Raw genomic sequence first — 17997 nt, forward strand, 5'->3', positions numbered from 1 at the left:
TATTAAACAAATATAAAAAAAAAATCATTAATAGTTAAATACAATATATAAATATTTTACAATCCGTAGGCAAATAAGTCAAAACGTACCTTTGTCGTACAAATGTTTTCCTATTTCGTATTGAACAAAAAACAAACAAAAATATATTGAAAAAAATATTAAAATGCAATAAAAATAAAGAATGCTAAAACGCATTCTAATGGTTTAAATTAAATGCAAATCACATTTTTTTTTTTTACAGTCTGCACAAAAAAAAAACCATAAATTTGATATTTAATAAAATTCAGTCTATGACTTAGTTTCTTTTTTCAATTGAACAAAACAAAAATGACTATTTTCTTCTTCTTTTTCAATTAATTTGTTTTGTAAATCTTACTTATCCAGCTTGTAAATACATTTAGTTTTTTTTTTATTAGCAGTTTTTCGCTTAATGTCGGTATAAATCTGCTTTGATATAACCTGGAACAGAAAAATTTCGAAAATAAGTTGTTACTTTATGCAACGCAATTAATATTACAAAATTTTAAATTAATATCCATACTTAAGTGAAATTGTTACTTTGTGTGTGTGTGGTTTTTTTTTTTTAATATGAATACAGTTTAGCTGTAATTAGCAACATAAAGAACTAAAATGTTTTACTACATATAGATCAATAGATACAAAAGATAGAAAAAAGTGATACAGATAAACGTATTTTTTGTATTATTATTTTCTGATCGACCCTTCAGAATTAAAAACAATCTTCTATGCTTATATATGTTATGAAGTAAGACATTAGTTTGCATTATTTCGATATCTATTCTCTACCAACCTGTACGTCTTAACATTTAATGTCATTTAGCAACTCCATTTTGGTCAAGTCCAATTGAGAAAAGAGAATGGAAAGCAAAGCTTGAGGACAGACATACAAGATTGCTTGTGATTCTCGAAAAGGGGCTTTAAGGCCACAATTCACGTTTGTCTGTAAAGTCTCGAAGAAACTATGAGAAAGCAAAAGGGCAAAACATTTTGTCTTAGTTGTAGACGTTTAAAGCGTTTTTGATTTTAGAGCAATTGATTTTGTGCCTAAAAAAACATTAGTTATTTCTTGTGAGTAATAAAGACTATATCAGAATAATATGACTTGAAAAATGGATTACTTGTTGGATGCTATCGTGACTGAGATGATTCTTCCTTGGGCTGGTGAGATGTTGGCGGGAGCCTGTGTGTCGGAGGGCTTGGCGCTTTCGGACGTAGATGTGTGGGAACACCCGGCGGGCCCGCTGGATACCCTCCAAATAGTTTAGCCCTTTGTTCTTCCTCTTCTCTTAAAGCAGCTACTATAGGATTATAACGCAAAGGATCATACCTGAAATTTGTAAAAAAAAAAAAAATATAGATTAGGAGCGTTTATTTGTAAGACGAAATACAATAATAACTCTTTTTTAATTTTGGGCGTTCCCAAACATTTAGAGAAAATCTAGAATAGATAGAAGGCTTTTTCGTAACGGAGAACTATTTTGAAAAACAGAGTGATAATAAAAATCTCATAACATATCTACTTACGTATAAAACAAATTTACTCATATTATTACTTCAAAGTAAGCAATGAATCTCACTCTACCTGTATGTATGTTCCCATGGATTTGGTGGGAAATGAGGGGGCAATGGCCTAGGAGGCTGCCTTAGAAAGTGTTGCGGCGGTCTTGCAAGCATTGACATTTCATCATCCTTACTTGACGCAGGCACTTGTGCTGTATTCGGTGGTTCCCTCAACGGTGATCTATCCCTAACTGCCGCAGCAGCTTTGCTAGCCGCTGCAGCCGCTGCTGCACTTGCCGCCAGTCGCCGTTGTTTTTCTTCCCTTTTTGCACGTTCTCTTTCTCTACTTCTTTCGCGTTCTTTTTCACGTTCCCTTTCTTCATTAGGATCTGGTTTCAAGCCCCACGGACCAGGAGGTCCGGGAAATCCTTGACTTGTAACGCCCCTAGTTTGCAATCTATAAACATAATTTTAAAAAATTATGAATACAATAAATTATTATGAAAATTTTATTGGATAATAGAGTTTATTAGAAAAGAGATTAACCAGATGGAAGCGTGGTTGTCTAAGTAAGCAAGAAGTCCCCGGATTCTAGGAGCTTGATAGGAGCTCACAGTGAAAAGCAGTGTTAAACATAGTGAGGGAGCACCAGAGACCTTATATGCTGACGCAAGTTAAGTTTATTTTTAAGATAAGAAACTATGTTTACATACCTAGCCCATGGGTCATGCAGAGCAGGTGCGTGGGCAAAGCCAGGCAACGATGGGAATGATGCCGTAGGACCGTACCTTCCAAACATGCTGCCTCCTGTATAAAGTAATAATGGAACAGACTGTAGTAATTATTCAAGAAATAAAAAACTTTAAAATGGAAAAAAAAAATCCAGAAATAAGCTACATAAATGGCGTTGGTGGGGGTTGGAAAATCCGTTCTCTACCTCCTAATGGTGCTTCCAAGATAATCTTTAGGAATTGGCTATCACTTTCAGCCAGCACCTTTCTTACAGGGACCATCAACTTTATTGCCATTACATGATTTGTCCCTAGTAAATGATAAGCAATAACAACAGCCTTATCAATTATTTAAACTTTGTTTACTTGAAAGTGATAAACGTGCAGTTGAAATGGATGGGGATAAAGAAGTCATCGACTAGAAGGAGTTATATTATCATGACTAACTTTTCGCATTTCATAATAATATTCTTGTCAATAATAAATACCCTTAAATTTGTCGATTAATCATCTGAGAAGGTAGACCTTAATTTCCTGTCCCCTTCTCGTTCATAACAAATTTTTTTTTTTGCCTCCATAGCCATACTTTTTTTACCATTTTATTTTTATAAATAATATTGTTATATTGCAATTAATTTTATTAGACTCTAATCAATTTTCAACGTTTCATAAAATTATAAACAGACAAATAGTATTATTTTTTAAAGTGTAATAGTTCTTCAGGCATAGTAATTTCTCAGAATATTCTTATTCTCTCATGGCTTATTTTATGGCCAAATCAGGTAAATACAATGGCTTATTTGTAGTATTTGTACTGGACAAAAAGTATAGATGGTTTAGGAAACGTTGTCCTACAGAGTAGAAGTTCCTTTTTCCTGGATTTGGAACAGGGAAAGATGTGACTTAAATATACGAGCTCCTTGCTCAAAGCAGCTCTGAACTTCTAATATTACTAACTGTAAAATATATGTGACGATTTTTCAACTAACCCTCGAATACTTTCATTTAAAAAAAATTGTTCACACGACAGAAAATAATTCATATGCTGAAGTTTATAACTAGGGATATCTTAAAATGTTTGAATGAACTAAAATGACAAAATAATAAAAGCAATTAGATTATTAATATAATCTCCAGTCCTTGACAATAACTCAGCAAAGACAAGATAGATAAAGATTATTCAAGGCCATCCATGGTTTCTGTGCCAATCTCCACTTATCATCTCAAAATTCTTACCAATTGGTGGAAACGTGGGAGGCGGTGCAGGATCAAATGCTGGTGGAGCTCGATGAGAGGGCGGATAGGCATGCGGTGGCCCAAACATATGCGTTGGAGGTCGTAGCATATCACTTTTACCAACCAACGTGCCAACTTTACTCTCCCCAGTTAAACCACCTTTCTGTTGGTGATGGTAAATCTCCCATGCTACCCTCACGTGCATTGCGTTCCATTTGCCAGTCTTCTGCAATAATATAGTAAATTGAACTATAAGTTCTAAAATGTAACATATTTGAGAATTTAGAAATGAATATTTGAATTCTCTCATATAAGCTAAAAAAAAAAAATTTCCTTCATTACACAATATTCAAAGCTTACATCAGGGTACACACAATGATTCGAATATTTACTTCAATTACTCAAACATTATTTATGGTTGAAAATTACAGGGAGCCCTTAATATCTCTACCAACATATTATTGCGCTCTTGAAAATGTGTCCTCCACTTGCAATAAGTAGATTTTAAACTGACTTCTTTTTATTTACAAAACTTATTAATAGCTCAAATTTTATAATACTTATTTTCAATGTTTTAAAAATCTTAAACTAAAAAAAGTTACTTTCGCCATTTGAGTGAGGTTACTACAAGTAATTCGTAGTTAATTACTTTTATTATAAGATTTTGTTTTTGTTAATCTGTAGCAGTGACTTTCTTAGAATTATTTAATGTACACAAAACTCGATGGTTCTAACTATACTCAGAAATAAGTCAAAACAAGAATGTAATTTAATCTCAAAATTCTTCTTAGGCCTTCTTGAAATAATTTTGTCTTGAAACGAATATCCAAATGACTGGCACTTAATGGTATTTTTACAATTTTATTTTTCCACAAAAATTTTTGTTTTTGAATTATTTGGTTCGCCTTATTATTTTTTAATCAAGTAAACCCTCAACTTTTGTGGAATGAATTCTTCCTATGTTCACGTATTTATCTTCTTTGTTTTCAAATAATATCTTGAAGCAGGCATTCTACTTATAGGCATTTTCATAAAATAATAATTATAATAAACATGAAAGTAAATTAGCAGTGAATGGTCTAAGTCTCATGCGGTGGTAGAAGTCAGGAAAGTTGAAAATTATTGCACTAAAAATTAATAAATGGAAGTTACTTGTATGAAAACTAAACAAACTAAAATTAAAACAAAAACATACCATTGTTTTAGGTTTAGAGGGCTCGGTCAATTGCTGTGGAACAAAAAAATTTAAAAATCAAGCATTAGTCACAAAAAAAAGGTTTCTTGCAGAAAATAAAAATGAAAAGAAAAATAAAATATCTGGTCCACTAAAGTATACAAAAAGCTACAGAGGCTGGGCAATGTTTAATAGACCATTTACAAATTAAAATTAAGAAAAACAAAACAAATGTAACGAAAACAACAAAAAAAGAATTTAAATAAGAATTATTAAGAGAGGATTTTTTATACCTTAGGTGTAAATGTTGGTAGATGTGTTGGTGGTGCAAATGGTGTTGTTCCTTGCATTGGCCCAAACGTTGGATGTAATAAACCTGGTGAATATCCAGGGTAACCGGTAAAACCTAGAGCTTGTCGATAGAATGGCGTATCCACAGCTGCTCCTTTTGGAATTTCCTTAAACTAAGATAAATAATTTATTAAAAATTGTCTTTACTAAAGATGAAAATACACAAAACAAGATAAAGAAGAAATAATATTTTAAAAAATCTAGAAAAATTTAAGATTAAGATTTTCTAATGCAAGCGAAGGCTATAAGCTAAAAGAGACTGTTGTGGCTGCAATAGTTGCACACAACCAGTTGGACAAGTTCTGTTGGAACATACCTAGCGTTGCCTTTCTTGAAGTAATATATCATGATACTCTTCTGAGCACTCTTCGGACAAGCAAGGAAAGTAAGAGGGCAGACTGAATAAGAAGGGACCGTTTTGTAGTTCCAAGCCCTTGGAAGCAGTTACGAATTTTGCGACGAAAAAATTAAAAAACTTGAGGTTAGACGCGTAAGAGATTCGAAGTTAAACTCAGTAACTCAGTGCACCGCCAAGTAAAGGCGTCCAGAATGTGTTCAATGAGGAGTAAGTAAAATTTACACTCTCAACAGATTGCTTGGGCGATACTTGCGAGCTCAGGGATGCTGCAGACATAATTAATTTGGTATTTGTTGGTAATTATCAAGGTTGGGGGTTGCTGATAGCCCATATTACCTCTGTTTTAGGCACTACTCGTCAATAAAGATTATGACGCTAATAATAAATAGTAGAAAAATGTGCAAAAACCACTGTCAATGAAAGAAAACTTACTATTGGAGGGGTAAAGAGTGTGGGTGGAGGTGGAGGTATAATTGGCGTTGTATGCTGATGCACATGGGTGTGTTGATGTTGATGATGGTGCATTTCAGTTCGGATGTAAGGCCCTCGGTCCTGGCTGGCGAGGAACCTGGAGTCTAGTTCTCTCCTCAACAAATCCCCTTGATCTAAATCAAATAAATTTTATGCAATTATTATTAATTATGGAAAAACAAATGTTAAAGCAATTTTATTAAATCAGAAAATGGAAAATTAATATATCTTTATTGTTTTAAATATTTTAAAAGTTTAGTTTAAAATAATGCCTTTTTAGGTGAATTAAAGTTAATTTATAAAATAAATTAGTGTGGAAAAGCAAACTCCATTGTTAAACAATTTTTTCAATATTACAAGATTTCGGTTAAAATTTTGTCAATAGGGACGAAAACCATTAATATTTTTTTTGTTGAGTAGATTTTAAAGGGTATATTTATTTTATTTTTTTGCATCCAGTTGAAGCTTTTACAGGCCTCTTCATTTTTTCTGTTATTATATCACAAAGTGAATCTCCTAGTGGTAGGAGTAAGTAACTCATTTAGTAAGAATCTTAACATGAAAAAAATTTGAAAGTCAGTACATTCGAAATTGCAGTTAAAAGAACCTTGTATGGGTTCTTCATACCAAGTAGTGCAAGCTGAACAAATAATTTGCCTTAATCTTGATAATACACAAAATAATTTTATTTAGGCTAAAAAAAAGGTTTGATTATCGCAAGGTCAGAGAAAACCTTTAATAACCAGCCATTGAAATCTTTTGTGCCTCTTCAGAATTTATGGCCAGCAAACCAAAATTTAAACCATGTTTCTTAATTTAAAAAAAAAACCTGTGGTTTTGAGTTGAAAATTAGTTAACACTAAACCTACCACGACCGGTCAGGTCAATTGACCGTTTTTCAAATTTGTTTTAAATTTTCTAATTACAACGTCATCATACCGCCATTAAACTTCACGACTTTTCCTAAAATATGTATACTATTGTTTTTTTAATATTCACTTCTTTTCCTAATATTTGATTTTTGAGAAAAATATGTAGTCCGTCATAACTATCGCGACTGGTCATTTGACCGGCTGAATATTTTCATTTTATTTACTTATTTTAATATTTTATTTTATTTATTTTTTGTAACAGAATTCTCTCGAAAACTCAATTTGATAATGCATTTATCGGATTATTGTTTGCGAGTAGTGCATATGAGGCAAAAAATGTACGATATTGCCCTTTTCTATGGAACAAAAAATAGGGACGAGCATTCTTCTCAAACACTGTGAGCAGAAATGTATAGACGGAAATTATGAGGTTTATTCGATTGAATCAAAGAAATCCTCGCTTACAAACCGTTAAATTTGCTTTGATTTCTAAATTTTGGAACAAATTCGTAGAGAACAGTCAAAACTGTTATATCTCTGTACTCAGATTTACTCTCTACATGCCAAATAAACCGGACAAATTTGGTATCAAATCTTGGCTAGCGTTCGATGTAATAAAAGGCTATCCATATTTGGGAAAACGTGAAAATAGAGAAACCTTCAGTTCCGCTTGGGGAGTATGTCGCTCTGAAATTAGCAGAAATGTATACAGCTCGAGGAGGAAATATAACCGTGGAAAATCTCGGAGATGGCCTCAACAAATATTTTTCAATATCATAGACTTAGCTGGGAAAAACGCTTGGATTTTGTATAAAAAACTACCGGAAGTGAAATTTCAAGGCAAAACTTTATATTATCATTGTAAAAGCATGACAAATACTAGTACACGAACAAGTGGTCGGAAAATAGTTGAATAAGATAAGCCAAAGGCAATAAGACTAAAAAATGCTGTCTAAAATGTAACAAATGCGTATGCGAGGAATGAGCAATTGAGAAGGCTATAATTATAAAAAAGGATGCAATAAAGAGTAAAATCTACGAGATTTATTTTTAAACAAAAGAATTTATGCTATTTCATTGTTAAATAACTATTATCCTCAGTCTATAATAAGAAATTTAAGTAATTTTAAAGTCCGGTCATTTGACCGGTCACGGTAGGAATAGTTATGCATAAATTCGGTAGGTTTAGTGTTATTAATTTGAAGTAATAAAAAAAATTAAGACATGGGAAAAGAACAAAACACGAACTTTGATTGCAAACCAAATAAGCAAGCAAAAAAAAAATACTCCCAAAATGTTAAAAGCTACTTTTTTATTGACTAAGGGAAGAATTAGTAAATAAAAGGGATTCTTACTTGACTTACTTGACTGGAAAAGGGATTCTGCTGAAAAAGGATTAGGAGGAGGCGGGGGAGGAGCAGTGGAGACAGGAGGAGCTGCGGCTACTGGCGCTGGCGGGAACATTGGAGCTGGTGGAAATGGATGCGGTTGTGGGTGTGTCAAACTGGAAGGATGTCTGCCGGCTGCTGGAGATACTTGAGAACTGCTTCCAGAACTGAAAATTATCACAGATACTTTCATTAACACAAAAAAAAATTATTAATGACATAAAAATTAAATAAAATATTATAATTTCCAAATTATGAATGTATTTAAAACGTGATAAATATTTACAAATATTGCTGAGGATGGCCGCCTTAGGCCAATAGTCCAGTTTTTTTGGTAATACAAATACAAAAAAATTGAGGAAAACAGCCACTAATAAATTCTTAGATTGAAAATATTAGTGAAATTTATCTATTAATAGCAGATGAAAAGAAATAGATAAATAACTAAGAACATAAACCTTACCTAACCCAAACAGAAGGTTTATTATAAGAAAGACTAGATGGCTGTTGTGCCGGAGGAGGCGGTGGTTGCGGTGGCTGGTGGTGCGAAGGCGGCGCTGTGTACGGTGATGGCAGACTGACTGGAGTTCCAACACTTCCTCGGCTCAAACTGCTCACGTTACTACTGCGATAAAATCATTCAGATTAAATATTTTTCTATTTTTATTCGAGATAATCGTAGAAAGACAAAATAGTTTTTCGTTTTACAAAGCAGCAATTGTATCTGTTACGATAGGTTCTATGTCATTTACTGATGGCCATCTTCGGTATATGACCTTAAACTCTGGAAATCCAACAGGCCTTCTATATCATCGTATAACCTCGTAACCAATTTTTGTTTCTTTTAGTGATTCTTTGCCACTATCAAGATGCTATGCAATTACTGCTCCCACAGAGCTGAACATAGGCAAACTTTTGATGGGCAAATGTTTTTAATAAAAGATATAGTTCTACACATATGCAATGGGTATATCAAAATTTCAAAAATTGCCAGAACTTTTTTGTTTTGGGTGCGTGTGAAGATCTAAATTAAAAAATTGGTACAGTAAAAGTGGCAATTATGGTTGATCGATTTTTACTAAAAGCTTATAATTGTCCAGACGGGAAGTAATCGAAATATACAAATTTTACGATTTTCCATTTTTGATTTATCCTAACTAAACTTAGGTTAAGTGGTTTTAGGTGTAAAAACCACTTATTCGTTCTTAAGAGGACCTTAAAACAGATAGATATTCCGAGAATACTTAAACTCTAAAAGTTGCACGAATACAGAAAATAAAAATCATTATACACAAGATTCTACTAAATACAAAATAAATAAATGAATAAATAAAATAAATTAATAATTTATAAGATAGATTTAAAATTTCTAGCACACTTACAGCCAGAACGATCCACACTAATTCGTCCAAGTAGCAATAATGCTGCCACATATCCATTGAAACGCGATTCGCGTCTCCCTTCCGTAACTTTGTCCTAGACAATTGTATTTCTGTACCGTAAGGGAGGCATTTGGTTTACCGATGGCTCCAAGATGGAATGTGGAACTGGGTCTGGAGTGTATGGGGTTAAACCCGAGGTACTCATTAAGATATCTCTTGGGAGATACGCCACAGTCTTCCAGGCCAAGGTTTTTGCGATTAAAACATGTGTTGAGGAAAACCTGCGGATGGAACCCTAGAAATAGGGAGATTTGCATCTTTTCGGACAGCCAGGCTGCACTGAAGGCTCTTGTATCCTTCAGAATGACCTCTTCCCTGGTTTGGGAATGTAGAAAGGTCCTTGAACTACTGGCACGGTACAACAAAGTTCGGCTGGAATAAGTGCCGGGTCATGTGGGGATTGAAGGGAATGAGAGGGCTGATCATCTGGCCAGGAATGGAGCTAACACTCCTTTCATCGGCCCGGAGCCTGTCCTGGGAATCACCAGGGTTCGGTTCGTGCGACTCTCAGAGATTGGATCTGGAGAGAGCATGAAAAGAACTGGGTGATGTTCCTGGGGTTAAAAACGGCAAGACTATGATGCCTTGGCTGTGTAAACAAAGAACCAAAGAGACCCTGTGCTTGGGTAGAAATCAGATTTCTCTGATTACAGGCCTATTCACGGGGCACTGTAGGTTCAGGAAGCATCTGCGCAAGGTGGGGCTTATCAGCTCGAAGCCGTTGTGCAGATTATGTCAGGAAGAGGAGGAAACGGCCTCTCACCTGTTGTTCGATTGTGTTGCAATCGAGCGTTTGCGGTAAGAAACCTTTGGAACACTGAGACCTAAGGAGATAGTAGCGCAAAAAGAACTAGTAGGGAAAGTCCTCAACCTCTTTAGGAGGGAAGGGTTCGCTTACTAGAAGGGGATGGCACAATAAGTCTCTTGTGGCTGCGGCGCCTTGGGGCGTAGGTCCCGTCCCATCTATTTTTCTAATTCTAATTGTATTTCTGTTAAATTAGGGCTACTATTTTGCAAAGATAATCTGACATTCTAGCAGCAGAGAATGGCCTGCAACTGCTTTACGAACAGTGCATCGCCGTGCTCTTAATTCTTCGTTGAAGAGCTTTTGGTCCAAGTCTCTAACCGGACAGAATGATAGGACAATTTATTTCACACAATTTTAACTGAGTGTCCTTAAAATAATTTTTTATCAATTGAACACCTTATTAGTATATATGTAGCCTGAAAACTATAGTTTTGATAACAAAATAACTAGATATATACTTATACAAAACAAGTAATACCTATAACTATCTCTTTCTCTTGTAGGACTGTGTCCTCTCGGCGAATGACTTCTACCAACTAAAGAAGTCGCAGTAACTGCTGCACCAACCATGTCTCTATGACTAGTTGTTGGCGTTGAAGTTGCCACTGGTGGGCAAACCATTGATGAAATAGGTTTTAAACCAATCGGCGAACGTGTCATTGGTTGCTAAAAATAATAAACAATTATTTATTAATTTATATTTAAAAGAATGAAATAAAAACAATTATAACATTAGTGTATAAATAATCAAAGAACTTAGTGTAAAAGAAAAGGCGGCAGAAAAACAAAAAACAAAAAATTATAAGCTAATTCAGAAGGTTTTATTTGTACTAAATGGAGTTAAGGAATGCTTTTAATTGGATAAATAACTGCATTGGTAAAGGAAAAAAAAGTGTTTTTATTTGCATTTTAGAAGCAACAATGTACGGCAAAAGAGCTCCGGGCGCCAATGACCGCAGATGTTGAAGCGTCTTAAAACGATAACGACAATAACAGCTAAAATGATCAATTCATTTAATTCTCAGTAAATACAAAGTAAAGTAATGCCCATTTTATCAGTTGAGCAGGTGAAGTAGGCGACTAGTAAACATACTTTACTATAAAGTTCTCATATTAAACATTAAATAAAATCCAAGGCCTAGACCAGGAATCGAACCCACAACCACAAAACGAAATTATCTTTGCGGGCATCGCCTCTAACCACTAGGCTACCGTGAGTTATTTATACAAGCAACCAATTAACTCATATTTCAATTTGAAAGGGGAAAAAAATTATTAATTTCAAACCATTAATTTTGCCACATTTATCTTTTAAACTAGAGTGTTGATAACACAGATGCGATAAAATTAAAATAATAAATTTTTTTTATTTAAAAAAAACGTACAATTTCCTGTGGTATATGCTTCCTTTCTTGAGGTTTGCAATTCACACCGACATAGTTCACTTCAGGGTGGAACCTCTGATTCAAAACCTTTTGTTCAGTCTTTGGCATGAACAACTATAAGGTTTTGTTAGTTTTGTTTTGTTTTCAACAAGTATGCGACAGGACACGAAAACAGTACATGAAAAAATATTTGTTTACGTTAGTGAATGTGTTAAACATGAACATTAATAAATTGAAAAATACATGTAAATTTACATGATAAAATGCAAATGATTGGCAAGGGCAATAAGATAAAAAGTGTTTCTCAAAAAATAAAACTTTTTGCTTATAAAACCCTCGCCAGCATTTGGTACTTTTTTAAAAGTAAAGATAGTTCAGAAGTTATTTTGCTGGACAAGTCACTCTACGACTTTTTATCAAGAAAAATGAATAAAACTTGAACGACTTTGCAGTTTTCTTCAATTGAACCACTTCAAAAATAGATTTTTTTTTTTGCAGGAAATGAAACAAATGTTTATTGGGTTATTTTAAATTTCAAAATAGCTTATTTTGGAAAGAAAGCTTGGCAAAACTTTCCAAAATTCCAGGATTAAAACATTAAACAGGATTAAAAAAAATTTGTTTTTATAGTCTCTAAATAGAATTAGTCCTTTGAATTTTATAACCTTTACAGCTTATTATTTATTTTCTATTTAAAGGATAATTCCAATAAAGAGGATTCAGATTTTTGGGAGGAGAGAATCTGTTTACATGCATTCTAAGAATTAACAGTTCACTGCAATAAGTTCAGCAGTAAATTTTAAATGTTCCTTCATAAAAGAGATCTTGCATGCAAATAGTGTTTACTTCGAACGGTCAAAGCTGCTTATTTACGCTATTAGACAGTTCCCAAAGAAGAAAAATAAAACTACAAATCAAACATTATTGCCAATTTTAAATATACTTTCAGTGGTAACTGGACGTTATCTCACTCGAACAATGCTGAAAGCTATTTTGTGTTAATTTAACCGTGGTACTTTTATTGATTTTTCTGTACAAGTAGTTCACGATGATTTTGTCCAGCAAATTGATTTAAATGAAATTCTCAGGAATAAACAGTTCATTACAGAATTGTTGATCCTTTTGGAAAAATATAATTGATGGTTAAGGACAGAACTACAGGATCTAATTTTTGTTAACCTCGAGTGTAAGTCTAACACTATATTTAGATGGCTATATTTTTTTGATTTGTTAATGAAAATTATTAGATATGAGAAGTAGAAAGTACACATAAATGTCGAAGATATTTCAGAATATCAGTAGAATTTCAGTAAAGTTGTAAGCATTGCAATCTCTACAGATTGTATCAATCAAATGAGAAGTAAGCAGTACATTACCTGGTGAGGTGGTGGATGAGGCGGTTGGTGAGGAGATTGGTGCGGCTGGTGAGTCTGGTGTGGCACTGGAGGATGTGCTGCCGAGTGAGACGGATGCGCCTGATGAGGCGGCTGAGGCGGTTGATGAGTGGTTGGTGCGGGCGGTAAATAGGGTGTCGTGTTGTATGGAGCGTACAGTGGAGGATGATGGTAAGAAGGAGGCGGTGCTGGACTTGAAGATGCGACGGCGACCGCTGGCGGTACTGCAGCTGGATGAGGCGGCAAACAGGAGGCCGGTGGGCCTGCCTGTGGAGGCGGTGGATAGCTGGCCGGATACATGTTTGGCCGGGAATAGATGCTTGGTGCACCAACTACCATTCGCGGTGAACTGACGCACGCAGATTGAGGTGGCGGACTTAAACGTTCTACTTTTGTCACACCATTGGACAGCTGAAACAAACAATAAGTAATTTGAACAGCTGTACCAATAATCAAATTTTGGAGTTCAGCACTTTTCAGAAAAATTGAAATTTGCACTAAATTATTTATTTATTTAGCAAGTCCTAGAATTCCAAAGAATAATATAAAATGCTCTTTTTCAATGCTTAGAAATATAAAAACCCATCAAACAAATCTTGAACTCGATGGCTGCACTTACTATTCAACGTAACCTTGCCGATGTAAGCAAAAACCAGAAGGAAGAAAAAACTTAAAAAATGAAGACTTTCAGCTTTTATACTTACTGGTGTAAAGTGTGAGGCTGAACTACTCGTGGTCGATGTATGTGTCGACTGAGACGATTGTATTGGCTGAACAGAAGTGGCCACTGGTACGGAGACTGTTGCCACCGCCGGAGGCGGCGTTTCAGGTCTAGGAGATCCATTAGTTTTAACAACACCGTGTCCATTCACCACACTAACTTCGCTTACAGGTTCATCTGCAATATTTATAAACAGTTTATTAAAATTAATATAAAAATTTAATTTGATACTAAAATTGCAAAAATAAGTAGATTTTATCTCTATATCTTTGACATGATAACTTTTTATAGCGCTATACGACGTTTATAAGCTCCATTCTAAAGTACTTAATAATATCTTTTAACTTGTAGGTAAGTTTATTGTAACCAGAGGCCTTCTAATAAGTTTATCCGGCACACCCTTGTTCAAGTTGTTGATGTCACTCAGTGAACCTGAAGTCCCAAAATCGGAAACAAACGAGTACCAAAAAAATATGAAGTAGAACATCAGGAGCGCGCCTGATATTTTGTAAAAATATCCTACCTTCAGTGGTGTTATTATTTTTTTTTTTTAATTTTGTCTAACAATATCAAGATCTATTAATTTAACTTATAATGCAATTACTATTAATTAGAAGCAATCTAAATTATGCACTTGTCCTATTCCTAATATTATTGCCAACTTCAGTTTCTTTTATTGACTTTTAGCCCACGTTTTCGACCTGCAGACTAAGAGATCTTCAAGGCTTACTTAACTTATTTAATTAAACAAACGAACACATTGCAATTGAATATAACTATGAGTTAATCTCGATTAGATTCACAAAAGCAACACCCAAAAAGTCACGAGCAAAGAAAAAATATACAGATGACCATTGAGGTAAACACATTTTATATTAGCTACCATTACTGTGTTCACCAATCTTGAAACACAGTTCAAATTAAGTACCAAATTAATGGTTGAATAGAAATAATCAAACATAAGCCCTGAAAATGACCTAAGTCAGAACTAGGCAAAAAGAAATAATAGACTGAAATAGGTTATAATTTTTCTTCCCATTTTTTGAAGAAACGAATCGATGATTAGTAAATTATATTTTTCTAATTCAAGTTAGTTGTCAAATTCTAATTTGTGGTAAATGATCAAATCTCATGATACTTAGTCTTGCTAGCTAATTGTTTCACTAAATCCTTAACATAAGCTTAAAATTATTTGAATAGATATTTGTAATTACTTTCAATTAATTGAGTTTTTAATCGTAGAAATCAAAACTACTACTTAGTTGCCACCTCATCGTGGAATATAAATTCTATCATTGAACTGTATCAGAAATATAAAGTATTTAACTCTTTTGGTATTGAAGGTTGAAGTGAATTATTTGATTGTATGAAAAAAAAAATAATAATTAAATGAGATGACCAAATACTTACGTTTTCTAACTGGTGGTGGTGATGCAGAAAACAAGACAGAACCAGAATCTGAAGCCTGAAACAATAACAATAGTATTATTATTTTATTTTGAAAATAAATATTGGTTTTAACAAGTCATAAATGAATGAAATTGTAAAAAAATAATACTTTGGAAGGATTCGCGACTGTTTTCAACAGACAAATTTGTTTCCATAACAACTTTTTAAGTGAATAATTATTCTTAAGTATTGAAATACTCGTACCAAGTTGACTATTACCTTTTTTAGAATTTTTTTAACAGATTTACTTCTTCAAAGTAAACCAAAAAAAGAAAGTGAACCCATTGTTTCTCTAATTGCCGAAAAATGGAAGGCACAACCAAATACCTCGCCGGTTTTAAGACTGCATAAATCGGTTGGTTTTACTGTATAGAAAAGTCTGAGCATCAATTTATGTTATATATAAATACTTATACTTATCATGACTGAAACTATTTTTTTCATCCTATTGAAACTATGATTCGGTCACCGAAAAAAATGAACAGTAATAAAATACTTATGTTTGATTTAGGTTCGTCCATATTCTCTGTAGCCTCAGAGCTCTGACAAACTCCAGACTATTCTCACGTTCATCACCTTTTATCACCAAACAATAAGCAAGCAAGAGGTTCTTCGCAAGTAAATAACATCTAAGAAAAGGCAGGGCTCCGAGATGTCCAAAGTATTTCTTTCACTCACTTAACTCAATTGTCAACCCATATACATTATTTTGATGATTTTAACCCAAACGCTGGACATTACAAACGTCTAAAATAGCACCACATTTCTTTTATCATGATAATGCTGCCAGCTCCGTCAGTATTTCTACTGATCAGCTGATACTAAGGTTAGGTTACATTACTAGCATATCAGCTGTAATTAACATAATACTATATTAATATAATATGTACATTTGTACATCATTCATACTAAATTGAAAAGTATTTTTTTTTTTTTTTAATAATCGGTTTAATAATTAATAACCTTATTTCAATAATTATAGTTTTTGTGATCCAAAAATTTATACCAATCGAGCAATTTTTTTTTCAGTCATTTTGAGTATATTATTGACACTTGCCGTGTTTCTGTAAGACATTCAGTCCCGTGTCTTTGCCGCAATTTCTCATGAAAACAAGGCAATCACTTGATCTACCCAAAATTACTGGTTAAAAATTAACAGCACTCGTGGTATTACCGATTAAAATGACAATAAAATGCTTTTTGAAAGCTTGAAGCTCTAGGATGTCGTTGAAATTGTGGTAAAATCATCAGTGCTATGATAATATCCTTGACTTTTTGCTTCGTAGCACGCATGTTTCTTGTATTCCAGACAGTTCTTGGACATTCATCCTACCATTACAGGTAGATTAAACAGTTTAGGGTAGAGATTTCGGTCTTCACTTACGTTACTGTCTCGCATTACAGTCATTTGCGGTTAGGGATACGCGTGCTACGATGGGCAAAAATCAAAGACAGTAGGTGGTTACCTATAAAGTATAATCTCAAATGGATGGTTCCATGCCATTTTGCAGTGAATCCAAGCCCAATCAAAATTATGCGGATGCGAAAATCCGTCATCAGCTGTACGACTTTATAAAAAAAAATTCCAATTTTTCGCTGCCATCTATATTAATTTTCCTGAGTCGTTAAACAGTAATGGAGAGCTGCACTAACAGGAATTACATTGTCTCTGAGGAAGATTGGTAAATTGGACTTTTTAAGGTGAGTCTATTCAAATAGTGTAACGAGGGGGCCGCACGGAACCATCTCTTGAGGACTTAGGAAATTAGTATTCGTTCCAACGACTAATTCATCATCCAGAAGCATTTAGCTCCCTAGACAAAATAGTTAATTATAGTTAATTAAATTCCTAACAAAATTATTTTTAATTTTATTTATTTGGAAAGAAAGGAATTCGTAAACAATAATTACTTTGTGATAATGAAAGTATCTGTTTAAAAAGAAAAAAACAAAGGTGAGATGGTAAGTGAAGTAGGTAGGTGCCCTCGCTGCTGGAGACAAGATGATAAGATGGTAATAAAACCTGGGAGCAGATTCTTGTAGGGGAGAAGCGTCTCTCTAGAGCACTTCGCTGAAGAGGAAAACCGTTCTAATTAAATGATGCACGGCCGTTGGAAAGGAGCCCTCCGGCAACACCCAACTCCCTAACTCATCCAACAACAACCCCTTCTTCACGTCTTTCCCGAATTACTTCCAGATTGAAATTCTAGAAGAGACGCAATGGAAGTGAAGAAGGTGAAGAAGAAGAAGGAGAAGTAGGAGGTAACTCTGGAGATTCTATATTTATATAGTGGCTGGTTGTAGAAGGGCCAGAGATAGGACACAGCTTTTAGCCTGCATTACTTTTTAATTCCCTCATCAATTTAATTGCCTACTTCCCACCCTATAGGGAGAGAGAAAGAGCTTGTATTCTTTTTAAAAGGATTAATAAATTACAAATTGATATTTAGCGAATGAAGATAACTAGCGGCGAATGCATCGCAAATAAGGAAGGGGCTCCAAAAGGCACAATGGTCGATAGAATATAATTAGAGGTCGATCTGATCTAGGATGGTCGATGAACACCAATGCTATTCAATCGTAAATTAATTGAAATCAACGCAGAATATACGATATTCGCTTGGAATGAAAAATAACGCAAAAATATCAAAAACTTTAATATTCCCTTTTTAACATTTAAGAAGCACAAAGGTTTT

At 34.0% G+C, this 17997-nt stretch overlaps 1 protein-coding gene across 6 annotated transcripts in view; it reads right to left on the reverse strand.

Moving 5' to 3' along the window:
• Positions 1–261: 261 nt before the first annotated feature.
• The window catches only part of LOC141454695 (uncharacterized), a 424389-nt gene continuing 406653 nt past the window's right edge, over positions 262–17997 (reverse strand). For 2 of the 6 annotated variants that reach the window (XM_074129206.1, XM_074129212.1), the window contains 15 exons: positions 15263–15317; positions 13836–14029; positions 13114–13542; positions 11738–11851; positions 10831–11018; positions 8566–8727; positions 8070–8269; positions 5804–5976; positions 4956–5126; positions 4684–4716; positions 3489–3714; positions 2235–2328; positions 1604–1978; positions 1140–1348; positions 262–459 (listed from right to left, as the gene is read on the reverse strand). In XM_074129206.1, coding sequence (XP_073985307.1) covers positions 1150–1348; positions 1604–1978; positions 2235–2328; positions 3489–3714; positions 4684–4716; positions 4956–5126; positions 5804–5976; positions 8070–8269; positions 8566–8727; positions 10831–11018; positions 11738–11851; positions 13114–13542; positions 13836–14029; positions 15263–15317 — 2613 coding nt within the window. In that variant the 3' untranslated portion in view covers positions 262–459; positions 1140–1149. The remainder of the gene's footprint in view (positions 460–1139; positions 1349–1603; positions 1979–2234; positions 2329–3488; positions 3715–4683; positions 4717–4955; positions 5127–5803; positions 5977–8069; positions 8270–8565; positions 8728–10830; positions 11019–11737; positions 11852–13113; positions 13543–13835; positions 14030–15262; positions 15318–17997) is intronic. The other 4 variants (XM_074129209.1, XM_074129207.1, XM_074129208.1 and 1 more) reach the window with 4 other exon arrangements.

Source organism: Rhodnius prolixus, unplaced genomic scaffold (assembly GCF_049639745.1).
Source record: "Rhodnius prolixus isolate KJV_2025 unplaced genomic scaffold, Rpr scaffold_9, whole genome shotgun sequence".
Lineage (NCBI taxonomy): Eukaryota > Metazoa > Arthropoda > Insecta > Hemiptera > Reduviidae > Rhodnius > Rhodnius prolixus.